General features: G+C 43.0%; 1 protein-coding gene across 1 annotated transcript in view; it reads right to left on the bottom strand.

Annotated features, from left to right (window-relative positions):
- CAPN9 (calpain 9) overlaps positions 1-15153 on the bottom strand; it is a 46448-nt gene that overhangs the window by 1091 nt on the left and 30204 nt on the right. Inside the window, 5 exon segments of the mRNA XM_057373641.1 lie at positions 4444-4482; positions 4484-4551; positions 8560-8618; positions 9661-9777; positions 10421-10493. Coding sequence (XP_057229624.1) covers positions 4444-4482; positions 4484-4551; positions 8560-8618; positions 9661-9777; positions 10421-10493 — 356 coding nt within the window.

The following is a 15153-nucleotide window of genomic DNA, read 5'->3' as shown; positions in this document are numbered from 1 at the left end:
CACTTTCTTTTCTTCCCGCACATAGAATCACACCAATCAAACAGGTCCCAGCCAGATGACACAGCTGGGCACTCTCCAATCTCCATGCAGCATGTTTTTGTCTTTTATTGGTAGAATACTTTCATTTATCCAATACCATGACTGGTTGCATCAGCCCAGCTCGAGTCTGTGCCTGCGCTGTTCAGTCCATCCGAGCTCAGGCTGTGTCCGAGCCCAGCCCCCACACACAGCTGTAAGATAGCGAGGGCCACAGCAGGTACCTTCTCTGGTGTCTCTTGGGCCATCTTAGATGCCAGCTGTGGCAGGATAATGGAGAAATTTTCTGTGATCTGTGGAGGAAAATAAGAACAGGGCTGCATTTTCCATATGCAGGAAAATGTGCTTTGGGTGCTGTGGGAGCGTCCCTGGATCCAGCCACAGCAGTGGGCTCCAGATGCTGCCTACCCAGCCCCTCACACCTCAGCAGGGCGTTTGGGGTGCAGTGTGGCTGCATCCTGACAGCAAAGCTGCTCTTTGCACATGGCTCTTCAAATAGGCTTTGGCATCATGGAAGTTTTTTATACTCAAAAATAGGCATCTGTTTATAGGAAATGCAGAAGTTAGACAGCTGTCCTCAAGGATATGCCTTGAAGGGCACAAGAACAGTTTAAATGCAAAATCTGTACATAGCTGTACACAGGGAAAGTTTATTTTCAACACTCTTCATAGGTGTTTGATTAATGAGATAAATGGTTTTACAGGAGGTCTCTACAGGCTAAAATAATGAAGTGTCCCATCCCCCAAAATGGCATACAGACAGCCACTTTACCCAGAAGGATTTGCCCGATACATCATTCCTTGACATCAGTGAGCTCTATGAGACCCTCAGACCCCCTGACAAAAGGGTGTCTTCTCCTTGAAACTTTTGGAGTGGGGATGGAGCTTTTGCTTCTGCTTCCCAAGACTTAAACCCATGACAATTGTGGCTGTTTATGCCTTATCCTCTTTCATCACCCTGGAAGAAGGGAGCAGCACTATCTGCTCCCTAGAGGGCTAGGCAAGCTGTATTGCCATCCAGTTGAAGCCAGACTTGCCATGAAATGTTTGCAGACTGCAGCGCGAGCTGCTGAGGGAGCCATCGCTCTCCAGCCCCTAGTGGATTCACCACCCCACACTCAGCCCAGAGCTCATTTTCTTTTCCTCACACTAAGTTATGTGGCTTTTCCCCAGGGGTTATGCAAACTGCACAGTGACTCTTTTTCAGCCTCCCAGCCAGCCATGCATCTGTTTTTGATCAAAATTTTTCTATTGTAAGCTCTTGTTGGCTCAGAAAAGTGCTTTGACAAGCTTGAAAGTTCCTACCTTGGGAAGGACTAACATCTCTCTAAAAGAGTGCTGTTTAGTTGGAGAGGTATTACCCAAGAGCTGCAGAAAAAAATGGGACTTTTTACAAGGATCAGAAACTGAAACAGACATTGTCATGGCAGGATCAAAGATGCCCCAGAGCTCTCAGCTCCAGCAGTGTCAGACACAACTTGGCCTGCTGCCATTGTGGCAGGTTCATTAAGACACTTCTCAATCTCTGTTTCTTGTGCTCAAAAATTTGCCTACCCCAGTTCAAGAAAATACAGCATATATGATATCCCTGTCAGGAATAAAGTCACACCGTCTTCAGCTGAACCTGGTAGGGCAGAAAGCTAAGCTGAGACCGCAGCTCATTGTGATTCCTCCACTCCCCTTTCCCCAGGGACATGAAGGAACCCTCCCCAAAATGGGAGAAATATTTATGCAAGTTTCAGTGTTGGAGAAGAAATCTATGAGGATGTCAGTTTCTGGACAACAGCCCATTGAGTTTTGTCTACTCTCCTTGACCTGTGTCCTGATAAAACTTCCAGTAAGCTATTTATCAGGTAAATAGATAAACCCGCCATCATCATGTCAACATACAGTGACAGTGACTGAGAGCTAACCTATTAATTGCTGACCCCATTTCTATTTCAGTCCTTTGGCATGTCCTCTAAGAAATGAATGGGATCAGTCATTGTAAATCCATTTTCTCTGGCACCAGATAATCTGCTTTCAAGCTGGAGCAGATGCTGAGATGCCCACATGGGCAGCCTGCTGCTGGATGACCAAGGGGGCTGTAGTGCAATGTGACTGCATCCCTGAAGGCTTGTGTTGGTTCACCTTTGTAAAATAAATGATTCTGCTACACGGTATTGTGTCCTAAAATGCCCTGTTGAAATATCACAGAATGGGTCAGGCTGGAAGGGACCACGGGGGGTCATTTGTTTCAGCCTCCCTGCTCAAGCAGGGTCATCCCAGAGCACATGGCACAGGATTGCATCCAAGAAATTCTTGACCATTCTTCTCCAGTGAAGGAGACTCCACAAACTCTCTGGGCAATAAGGTCCCACAGGTTATTTCCTGGATGGGTGGCAGCCTTGGATTTGGGTGTTAAACCAATGCAAAAAGGCTGAGTGTCTAACAACCATAGAAGACTGGAGAGAAGTAAATGCCATTTAAATTACTCAAGGGTTTTAAGCCCAGATCTCCAGTTTCAGCTCTGACCAGTGGGATATGAGACACTGTGATGTGGTGGCTGGGATCTTCTCAGTTCTCTGTGCTGGAGCTACTCTGCTTTGCAGTGGAACGAGGCAGTTCTTTGGGAGGACAGGGATGCTGTAGGGAGCGTGAAAGCATTTAAAAGGGTGATTTGCTGGTACTGCTGGTCAGGCAAGGATAATGCTTGCCATAAAACACTGAGCTGTCTAGAGGCCCAGAAAGTGCATCCCAGCAGTAAGTGCCCTGAGTGCTGGGCTGGAGAGTTGGACACAGATTTGCTCTCTGGCCCCAGCAGTGCCCAGGGCCGTGCACAGACACAGCCGGAGCTGGGGGGCTGCAAGAGCTGGGTGTGTGCCCTCAGCCTTCTGCAGGAAGTGTGGGCTCCCACCCCCCGGAGAAGGCAGCTCAGCTTGGACCCTGGCTGCTAGAGCCTCTTCCCAAAGCCCTGCACATGCCATCACCCTCCCTCAGGCCCTGGCACAACCACAAGGAAGCGCATGCATCAGAGCAAGGAGGGAAGAGGAAGACATGGGTCTGGGGCTGGAGCGCTCTCCCAGAGCAGCTTTCCCTTGGGACGTTTTGTTTTCACTTTATTTGTGTCCCTGGGACCCAGCTGCTTAGCAACTGGATAAAATTGTCACAAAATGCTGGCATTGCCTCCCTCACCAGGGCAGTGGCTGGGCTGTGTCCTTGGAGAGGCTGTCTGCCAGGCGAGGTGGCCACACAACACTCATAGGGGGACCCCCATCCCTGTTCTAGTATTCCTGGGTGGCCTTTCCCACAGTGTGAGGGAATTTGGCCCTCATGCATGGCACACACTGCACTGCCAGTAAGGCATGCAGGCAGCTCTATCTGCCCCCAGGGGCAAATGAACCATGGACACCTTTTGGATCTGTGGACAAATGCTTTTTCCTGTCTGAAGGACCAGGAAAAAAGCACACTGGAAGTAGTCCAGTGAAGTACCTGAAAAGGAAAATAGTCACCATTTCTGACTGTATACTTGGGGGGGGGGAGGGAATGAATGCACCATCTTACTTTGGTTCAGGGTCTTTCAACCGAAAAAAAAAAAGGCCAAAGTGGCAATGAGGAGTTTTGGCTATATATTTCTTGGGCCAGAAGAAGAATAGGCATGTGTCTAATGCCTGCTGATGTCTTTGCCCTATCTGAGTCCCCTGCCTCTGTGGATAATACTCAAAGAAGTATCCAGGCTGCCCAGGAGGCCAAATCCTGCTCAGTGGAGCTCACTTCCCTTGAAGAGTCATGCAAAGGGCAAAGGATGAAAAGAAGAGATTTTAGGAGAGTGTATTATAACTCACTTGCCCTTATAAGTGCCTGATGTGCAAAAGATAGTTGCTGGCAGTTGCTGACATCTTCTGTGTTTACCTCAATCAGCAAGTATTTATAATTAATTTTTAAAACGTTGAAGTTCCAGCCTAACTGGGAACATTGCAAACTGCCCTCAGCACTCTGATGTGCTTCCAAAATGTACACTGCCACAAGTCATAAAAGCACAAAGACTCACATATTTCAGGGGGTAGGTGGGGGACTAGTGGGGAGATAATGCAATTCAAATGAAAATTATTTAGATGACTAATGTCTATCACAAATACAAATGACTGGAAGCAACCACAACTGTTATAAATGGGGTGACCTGCCACACCACTTATAGCATTTCTTCTATCTGATGCCACAGAATCACAATATGGACGATTTGCCAGTAGTGGGACGGCCAGATTTAATTTTTTTCTTTCCCCTTCAGTCCTCCCTCAATGCCTCATGCACCACCTGTGCTGACATATGAGTTTGCTGGTTCCCGAAACACTTAGTGGGGCTAAAAATAGATCTGTAACATAAACAAAAAAAAACCCCAAACAAACAAACAAAACCAACCAAACAAACAAAAAACCCAAACCAAACCAAAGATGCAGCATTGCTGAGGTTTTTGAAGAAGCGTGGGATACTTCTGACCACCCTTGTGCCCAAAATGTTTATTGATGGTTTCTGTCTCTGTTTGTATGGAGAAAAGGCAGAACACAAGTTCACTGTTTTTCAGTTTCTTTACTTTTTTGTGGCAGTTCTTCATGGTAGTTTTCACTGTCTGTATCCCTTCTGGTCTCAGCAACAGGCTGGGAAGAAAACCTTCAAGGCAGGAAAATGCCATTGCTAAATCTACCATCATGGTGGTTAGAGTGGCAGAAGCGGTGGGGCTGGGGGCAAACTCCAAATGAACACCCTCTTGAAAGGCTTATGCATTGAGTTGATGTTGCTTTAAACTCAGAAACGTACCATGTCTCGGAGCACTGCCCAACATCCTGGGGTTCTGAGGGACCTGAGGGGACATGGAAGCAGAGGAGGGACAACCAGCTCCAGGGCATGAGCCAGCCCCTGCAAACACCTAAACTGAGGCTTTAGCAGCAGGTTTAGAGTGAGGTAGTGGGAAAGCACTCTCAGATTGCAGCCCTGTAGCTAAGTGATTCTTGGGTTTTTTCATACATGATTATGAGAAATGACTCTCATGTTCCCCATCAATGTTGTTGTTGTTAGCAGGCAGGCAGGGCTTCCCAGCATGAGCCATTGTTGCTAACAAGGTCTGTGTGTGCCACATTAGGGAGTGCACCACTCACAGCTTCCAGAGCACCATAAGTCATTTGCCATGGTTCCTGTGATGGTACAGAGCCAAACATATCTGCATCTCATGTGAGAGAAGGCAGAAAGATCCAGTTTTAAGTTCAAGATCCTTGATTAAAAGTAAAGAAGAGCAGCAAACCCCTGCTTCTGGGCAGAGATGCCCTCCTGCTCTAACACCAGGCTGGGGCAATGCTGAGAAGGATCACTGTGTTCAGTCACTCACCCACTCAGTCACTGACACAAACAGTGTAACAGCACACAGAAACCCCACCTTACCAAGGATTATATAATCCTCCATCTTCACATGCCCTTACTGCCACCTACCCTTCCCTTTTCAATGTGGATCCTACTGTAGTGCAGGAAGGAGGTTTTCCAGCACACAGGACAAGGGCAAGGGGAAGCAGTTACAGCTCTTCCCCTTGGTGTTGGCAAGGCTTTTAGCACAGGCATCTGTAACATACTTACAGTCAAAGTGGTGGGACAGGGACCATGCTGCAAGACTCTGGATGGCCATGGGCCAGCCCAGCTTTATGTGCACTTCTCTTGTGCTTAACTCCCTGAGGTGCCCTCTGCTGTGGCTACGGGTCAGCCCCAAGGTAGGACTGGGGCCGGGCTCTCTGCAGAGAGCTGCCTGTCCAGGAAAGAGGCTTGATTCCTAAAGAACTCCTAAGTTTCTTGTGGTACAGTCAGCAGGCAACTGCTCAGAGTGGGCAGAAAACTCACCAGGGTGTTTTTTCTTAAATGAATTAATTTTCTTTTAAATGAAGAGGATATTTTTGCCTGTGCCTCACTGCTCCCACCTTTATTTATAACTTTTTTATAGGAATCCTGATTTTTCGAGAAAATCCTGGCTCTGTGCAGAGGACCAGAAAGCTACACTGGCAATGCCAGTTACTGAGATGTCTTTTTCCTCTAAATAGCTTGTGGACGATGCTATGCTACAACAAATTTATATCCACATCTAAGCTTGTAGAGTGAACCAGTTAAGGGTCTGTGATTTAGGGGTTTTTTTGTTACAAGCAGGTGGCTGGATGTTTATAGGACAGTCTGCATTTTAATCCAAACATTCACAAACTTAGGCAGTTGTCTCTGGTGCTATAAGAGGGCATACAATCAGCACATCTGAAAATCAATACACCTCATGGGTCTGAGTACCTCAGTTAATCAAATAGTGCAGCCATCAGCTTTTGCTCAGCTTCCAGCTAGCTCCAGAGTATTTTCTGCACAGTCACAAGATTATAACTGCTGGGAAAAAAAAAAAAAAAAAAAAAGAAAGTTGGTATTTTAAACACCGTGATCTCTATGTTTTTTCATGGTTTGAGCTGCACCTTTACTGCAGCTTGATTTCTCTTCCTGAATTGCTCATTAGGTCTAAATCTAGAAAAAAACAAAACCCTGTCTGTCTCAGTCAAGCTGGACAGTAGGGAATGCAAGGTTAGTCTAGGGCCATCTGTTTCACTGCAAGAAAGTCTTTAGAAAACAAATCCATACAGTTGATTCATTATAAAATAGACATAAGTTATGAAGATAATCATGGGCTCAAATCCTGTGAAGACCTCTTACGTCCCTAGCTGCTATTACTGTTATTTTTTAAGTCAGCACTGGCTACCCCCATCACATGAATAATACTCTATAAGTCACAGATGCAAAATAGCAATAGCTGCAGAGATCAGGACCTTACCAATGGCTACACTTTGTTAATCTGAAATTATTATAGTTGTTCTTCTGGAGCCTGGTTGATGTGGGACACAATCTCAGACTGTCTGGAGGAAAGTGGCCCCATGCAAAAGTTCACTGTCTCAAAGCCAGGTGTTTCTCTGAAGACAATGACAAGTGTGCAACTATGCAGAGAGGGGCCTATGGGACACTCTCTGCCTATACAGCGAAGTCTGAAGCAGAGGAACTTAGTTTYACCAGAGGAAGGACTAAGAATAGGTGAGATGCAATAATTTTCCCCTAAATTAAATCTGTGGTGAATGTCAAACCTTAGCTTAAGCATCCTTCTAAGGAAACCTAGACCTGGGGCCTCTGTCACCATTGTTAAGAAGTAAATTCTCATCCATACATTCCCTGATCTTTCTTTGTCCACAGTTCACCAGACTGCAATTCATGTGGCTATGACAGGGTACTTGTCATGTAGCCACACATTATTCCTGGAAATGAATTCCAAATGGAACAGGTTTTATGCAACCTTGTATTTTTGAAAGCACCTCACAGTAATCAGTAGCCAAGCAGCAAGAAATACTTTTAATCACAGTTGTCTGTGTTGTGCTGAAACAAAACACAGTCTCCTTTTTCATAAAACCCTGTGGTCACTCAGGAACACCAGTTTCAGCCTGCTTGAGAGGCATGTGTGTCCCATCCAAATGCTCAGTGCCAAATCCAAAAACACATGATTTGACACTTGAACTCATCCACAGGGCTGGAGAACAGAAAGGGTGGGCAGCATGCATGTTCCTCTGCATGAAATCTTCTGGTAAAGTTTGCATGTGAAGGGTGTCTCAGCTCTTGGGGCAAAAGTCTCGGCAGCAAAGTTGCAAGAAACTCCTGGCATCCAAATCAGACTTCTTCAGATGTTCATTGCCAGACTGATAAATTAGTATGAGAAAAATATCAACTTTACAATAAAATATTTCATGCCCCTCTCCCTCCCCATGTCTTTCCCCACAAGAAAACTGTTCCAAACCAGTGCTTTGCTCTGAATTGACCCCTTGCAGGGAAAAGGACATTTGCTCACATGGCTTTTACATTCTGTCATTAAAGAGAGACCTCAGCTAGCAAGAAGGAATAAGGCAAAGCTCTCCAAGCACTGTATGCTCGGTACAGCAGTTACTCTATTTGCATCCCAATAGTGCACACGGGTTCCCACATTTCTTTTGCCTGGGAATTCATTGTGTCTCAGGAAGCTCTGGCTTAGTGTGAAACGAGAGACAGCTCACAGCAACAGGGAGACAAAGAGAGCACATGAAAGTAAGAAACCTGTGATGAGCAGTGTGAGAAGCAAATGATAGGCATGCACAGGCAAGGCTGATCCAAATTCCTGGGGGATTCAGGAGGAATGAAAGATTCCCCAATCCTCATCTGCCCGTTCCTCTTACCCCATTAAAACCTGGCACCCAAGGAGGAAAGAAAAAGCAGGAAAACTGGAAAGGGGCATGGGAAGCTGTCAATATGCCACAGGGCAAGAAAGGAAGGAAATAGCATGGAGGAGATTGAATCAGTGTGTGGGCTGTAAAATTCCAGCCGTGGTGAAACCTGTAGCTGTTAAGCCCCTGCACTCTCACAGACACCTGAAGTGTCATGCAGAAATACTCCAGTTCTCACAAGAGGACAAAGCTCTAGAGAAACCTCATCATTTTGTCAGTGTTTATGAATCTGTGCTCATACCTCCCCTATATTCAGGTTAATGAGCTCCTTGTTTTTCGAACTCAACGCTTGGAATACTTCTGAAATGAAAAACAGCACACCAGTGCTATAAATACACCTCATTCATATTTATGCACGACCTCTCCTTCCCACGATGACAAGTGGCCATACCAAAGATAGGGAAAACCTGGCACGAAGGTGGATTGCTTAGGATTGCTTAGGATTGCTTGGTGGTGGTAGCTCCTCTGACAAAGCAAAGTCCTTGCAAGAGGAAATGTCCTGCTGACTTAAGGCCTTCAGGCAAGTCTTACTTTAGGACTTGACCGGAAGAGGTGTCCTGAATGTGCTGAACAGTCAGATTTGGATGACACTCTGAAATCAAGCCAAGCAGTTTGCGTTTCTTTACTTATTTTACCTAAATTTTATCTCTCAGAAGTTTAATTCTATTGCTACAGACAAACCAGAAAGTAAAGAGAAGAACAAAACAAGCAACAAAAAAAAAATCAGTGAAGAAAGTTGCTTTTTCTTCTCATACAGTGAATTATGTTTTATTTGAATTTGGAGCTACACTAATGATCCCTTCAGCATTTATCCAGCTGTTTAAACTACCTCTATTACTGGTGCTTTGTAACAAGAGTGACCTTGTACCACAAGTGAACTGAGAGCTAGGGTGCCTTGATGTACTGGGAGCCATATCTGAAGCCAAAAGGGAACATGTTATGTAAAAGGTACAGGAGATACCTGCCCAAGCACATGCCAGCCTTCTCTTTGCATGAGGCACAAGTAATATTTGAACCTTGAATTTATGTGATCCCAAATTAAGCTCCTGGGTGAGCCACAAGAAGGGTTAGGACAGGGACTTTACCAGCATTCTTCACATGCCTTCAACATTGCTACAGAGTTTATGTAGCAAGCTCTATTCACATGGGGGAAATTTTCCATTAGCAGCAGAACATTTTTCACTTTCCAGGAGAAAAGCCATCCTAAATGCAAATGTTAAACACAGCTCCTTTCTTTTAGCCAAGTACTCCATCTCAGAAATTGTGCAACAGGCTCAACAGCCATAAGCAGAACAATTTCTTTTTCAAAGGGGATGAAATTCCAGAGGAAGAAGATACTCACGGCTTGCATTCTCCAGGTGAATTAAGCAGTTGAGAAAATCATCAAATTCAATCTGGAACTGCTTGTCAGAGTATCAGAGGACAATCAGATGCAGCAGGTAGTTGTTGAGTTGTTATCCTCCCCAAAGACGCACACACAAAGAAAAAATGAGCAACCTCACAGGGTAGGGGCAATCTGACATCTACTCACTAATCTTGGAACCACTTAATGGGAGGATACTCTGTGGCACACATCCGTCCAGAAAGAGATCTGACTACAATGCTCCTTAAGCTTGCAATGAATAACAAACTCTGAACAAGAAAATTGTCAGGCACTGTGGTTTCCAGTCTATGCATGCTGTGTGTGATGTATGAGAGACCATTCTGTCTTGAAATTTGGAGGGATTTCTGCAAAACTAGCTGCTTTAGTAAAAATAATTTGTGATGAAATACTAATGCAACGACTGCTCTTCAAAGCAGCTTACTCATTTCCTTCAACCCTTGATTGTAGATGGACTCTGAAGTGGTTTGTTTCAGGGTCTAACCCTGCACATGTGCAGCCCTGTTGAGTTTAACAGAGCTCAATAAAATATAGACTTATCTGACTGCCCTCAAAAAAAAGTGCAAATGGGCAAAATTAGCCCACTCAGCGTGCCCAGCTTCCCTCTAGGGTATAACACCTCTCCATTCAGGAGCACCTGGCTTGTGTGATTGATTGTCCTGTTTACCCACAGCTGATCTGTCTCACAGGTTTACTAGACAAAAAGCAGTGCTGGTCTTACCTGAAGCTTTAAGAGCACCACGAAGCTCATAAGAGGACATGGAGCCAGATTTATCAAACTGAAAAAAGATACTCTGTTATGAAAGGAGCACATAGAAAGATCAGTATTAGCATATGAAAGGGACCACAGATATGGCATAGAAAGGCAAGATGTTTATCTCCAGCTGCAAAGTATGAGCATTTAAGAAAGCTGACAAGACTTTGGTCTTGATGCAGTCTTATTTTATAACTGAGGAGCAAATCTTCATCCCAGTTCTCTTTGTCATATGAACAGGTTGTTGTGACTTAAACAAGTACTGCCAAATCCAAGCATTAAAAAATAATGAGTTGTCCTTCATTAAAAAAAAAAAATCATTATTTTTTTAAAAAAAATATTTTATCTGGAAAGTATGTATTGTTCTCTGTCTTTTAACTCTTAACATTTTCTTAATCTCTTTTTATGTTTTTCTCCATAGTTCTAAACACTAGAGACCAACTGTTAACATGACATCAAGATTGTCACTCACTCATTTGCTTCTAAGTATAAAAGATCTAAATAGCCACAGTCATGGTGCAACCAAGAGAACTGGTCAAACAGTGTGAATTTTGACCTATATTTTAAGCAATTTTTAAGCTGGAGTTAAATTCCATCCTTTTATTGAGACTACAAATATGGCTCTCCTTTGGAATATGAGTTATTTAGAGCTGTCATCACATTCAGGTAAAAATTTTCCAGCAAATATATGTCAAAAAAGATCTCTAGCAAATTTTCCTACAGGATACAAATATGTCTCAAGCCTCCTTTTTAAAACACAGTGTGTCCTTTGTCGCGAAGGGAGGACTCGGATCACTCAGTATGAGTTATAAGTGAACCTCGATTTATTGTAAACAATGTCTAAGTTTTATAACATACATAATTAGCTCATGCATATTCTGTAATACATATATTTCATAGGTCCACGTCCTACACGTCAACTCCACCTTCAATGATTCATTTGCCAATTTTCCCTTATCTACTTCTACTTTTTCCCAAGGCCAACTACACAAATACCTCATAGAGAGTTTCCAGCGGCTTAAAAACATGATGTCCTTGCATAGCTTTCCCATCACCTCAGAAGGATGGTTCACACAATTTCAGCAACTATTCTATCTGAGCGCGACACCTGCATTCCTTCATCTCACCAAGCTGTAAAATGTCTACGTGACCCTTCTCAGCTTAGCCTGCCTTCCACAATTCCCCCATTTTTTCTTTTGGGCAAGTGACACGTGATGGGTCACTTGCTCAGCTTATTTATAAAACAATTTTAAGCTATTCGAATAACTATTAGAATCAAAAGCAAGGTGCCAAAAAAGCGTAAGCCTTCTTTAATACAACTCGCAAGCCAATATTTATACCTAGCGATGTCAACCAATTGCTAAAGTCAAAACCTGTCTGCTCTCTCAAATCACCAAGATGGAATTTCATCTCGTCAATCCTTTTATGGACGGACGGCGAATGGTCAGAAAGATTCATACAACACATCCCCTCTAACTCCTCACATCCATGGCCTTATGCTAAAAGCAAAAAATCTACAGCATGTCTTATTTGCACTAATAACATCTTGTGATAGCATATGTATGGCATCAGATGTGCGGTTTATTTCACCCCTTGACCAGCAGCCTAAAAAGTAACCCCTTTATTCTGGGATAGGCCTCTTTTATCTGCTTTAGCAACCAGTGCATACATTTGTGTCAAACATACATTTGTTAGTCAGGCTGTCACTTTCTACTCATCAGCATCAGATTGGTAGGTTTGCAAAAGCTACAGTATTAATAATGTTTATAATTGTAAGCCACCTGCATTATCAATTCTTCATTGCAACCTCTTTTTCTCAAGACAGCCAAGGACGTGGCGTTTTTCTCCCATGCAGGCTGTTAACACTCCCTACATCTCCCCCTTTTTGTTTAATTATGAGAAGGGTTCAAGTACTCTAATGCCATAACAGTCTGCACCTGTAGAATCATTATCTTAGCAAAACTACTACCGATCTTTTGTTGAACACGAACACAAGATAAAATGCATGGGATACATATCACAATCCATGAGAACCCATCAAAACAACCATGCCCCTGATAAAGAGTCCCACAGCATAGGAAACCAAAAAGATGGAGTCCAGTGTCTGTAGGAAGAGAACTGCTTCTTCTTCACTTGGAAATGAGTGGCTACTGTTCCAGAGCTCAAATGGCCAGAGCTCCAGGGATGTGCAGTTTAGGCAGGAGGGAGCCCATCATCTGGCAATGCTGACTCTGACATTACTGAATGTCTTTCAGCAGAAACACAACAAGCTTGGTAGGCCAAGAAGGTGTTCTCTGGGGCTGCTGCTGCTCCTGCACCGCACATTAGGATGTCAGTTCTTTGTTGTAGTTGCTTCAACATCCTTCATGTGATCTCTGGGTTCATTCACGTGCTGGTTGCTGGTGTCGTGTCTTTAGCTGGGGGTGGGACTGGTCTCTCCGGTACGGTTTTGCCAGGTGAGCAGGCACCGCCTTGGACCTGTCAGTGATAGAACACAAGCATACCCTCTCTCCCAGGTTAGTAAATCATCAGGGCCTCACTATTGCACACCCAATTGTAGAGTCTTACATAAAACTTTTGGAAATTGGTTCTGCGCATGCAAACCTTCAGAGCAGTATCACTCTGCCAGGGATCATAATTGATGATCTGTGTTTGAAAAATGTAGTGTAAATATCACATTATCTAATTTGTCTTGAGGGGTAATGCTCCCCCTTTTTGTTTTAATAACATGCGCTTCTCTTAGTATGAACATCAACACAAAGCAAAACAATACAGGTAACAAAGCAATAAGCTCACTACGTGCTCAGTGTTAGCACCAAGCAAAAACAAATAAGGTAATACATGCAATCAGTAGTACACCAGTGAAAGGATTATGATTTAGAAAGATTCATTTATCAACTGCCTAAACACTTCCCTATTGCCCAGGGTCTGCAATAGCTGGCTAACCCCATTTCTCAGGTAGGACCTGGAGAACCTTTCCCGGGCAAGGCTTCCAAGTTTACCCTGAAGGGGTTCCAGCTTTGATAAGCCCAAATTGGCAAGTCAAAGTGACTTGATTACATTTTTAGTGTAGAAACACCTGGGTCTGTTGGCACTTCCCAACCAGCCAGGGCCAGGGCTTGGCCAGAGCCTAGGCCTCAGCTGGGAGGGATTCCCTAAAATATCCTTCAATTAGGCTTCTAACAGTCCCAATTGTGAAAGTTTCTTAAAATTATAGATTTCTTGCAGATAATTTCACAAAGTTATGTCTTACAATTAATAACATCCATAATCTGGAATTGTACTTATTTTTCTGCACCACCTATGGGAGATAAAACTGCAAAGATTATTATGAACAGTCATCTTAATTAACCAGTGCAGAACATTTACATCCATAGAACTTATGATTAAAGACTTAGTAAACTGCTTTTTCACATATTTTTACACAAGTTATCAGCTCATGTTCTTAAACCATCGCTCACCAATTTCCATCATAATTGTTTCGGTAGGTTTCATTTTGTCTCTATAACAAAAGAACTTAATATTTCAWTTTAAATGAACATATTAGAACAAAATTTAAACTTAATTTCATTTAAACTTAWTGTCATTCAAAAGCAACATCATCTAAACTTGACAACACTTAACAGAAATTAAGTCTGACAGAGCTTAAACTTATCAGAACATTAATTTAACTTCACTAAAACTTAACAATAATTAAACCTAATAGAACTTAAAATATTTAAAAGAGCTTAACTTCAACAGAACTTAATAGAATTTAAACATAGCATTACCTAAACTTAACAAAGCTTAACTTTAGCAGAACATCAGCTTAGCAGAGCCTAAAAGTAACAGAACTTAAAATAAATAAATGGTAAGCTGAATAACATGTGAAGTTAGTAGACTTCCGTAATTGAACTTAAGTTTAACAGATCTGAAAATCTACAGACCTCAAACTTAGCATCATTTAAGTTTCACAAAGCTTACCACTTAATGACACTTAATAGGTAGCTGAAGCTACTCAGCAATTGATTAGCTTAAAATTTACTATAACACAATAGTAACTCACTTAGAGGCCTAAGTTACAAATCTAAAATACCTGGGAAGCTAGAATCCTTATCTTACTTGCTGCAGCACTTTCACACACACACACACACACACAAAGACACAAAGAGACCGTTCAAGGTCCACCCGTGGCAAAAGGCCACCCAAAACTCAGCGAAGCAGACACTTCGGACACCTTTGCATCTCTTCAGTGGGCACCCTGCTTAAGACCTAAAATTTAAGAAAACTAGATTCAAAGTTGAGAGCGTTACTTTAAGAGTTTCGGGTACTAAAAAGACCGACTAAGTCATTGACGTCACTCTTACAGTAAAGCATCTGAAAATCTGTCACAGCAGGTAAACATCAATGAGCAATATGCAAGCTCCTTTTTTTCTCTTTGTTTTTTTTTTTTTTTTCAGAAACACAGAGACTAGATGAAAATTTTTATTTTTTAAGGGGTGGCTGCTCCTACTGATTACTCGCAGTACAACAATACTTTGAATTTATGAGCCACAACTTGGTTTTCAAAACTGAGTGAAAGAGAGTGAAAGTGGTTGGGAGAGAACTCTGCTACTACTTTTCCTAAGAGACTGAAAGTGAAACCCTGCAAAGTAGAGAGCTAATCATGATCTGGGATATGAATAATTGATCAAAACAAACAAATCCTTGGAGCACAGTCT

The sequence above is a fragment of the Malurus melanocephalus genome, unplaced genomic scaffold (assembly GCF_030028575.1).
Source record: "Malurus melanocephalus ecotype Western Australia unplaced genomic scaffold, MMel_1.1 scaffold_203, whole genome shotgun sequence".
NCBI lineage: Eukaryota > Metazoa > Chordata > Aves > Passeriformes > Maluridae > Malurus > Malurus melanocephalus.
The sequence above is the reverse complement of the archived record's forward strand: the minus strand, read 5'-3'. Positions and strand labels throughout refer to the sequence as shown.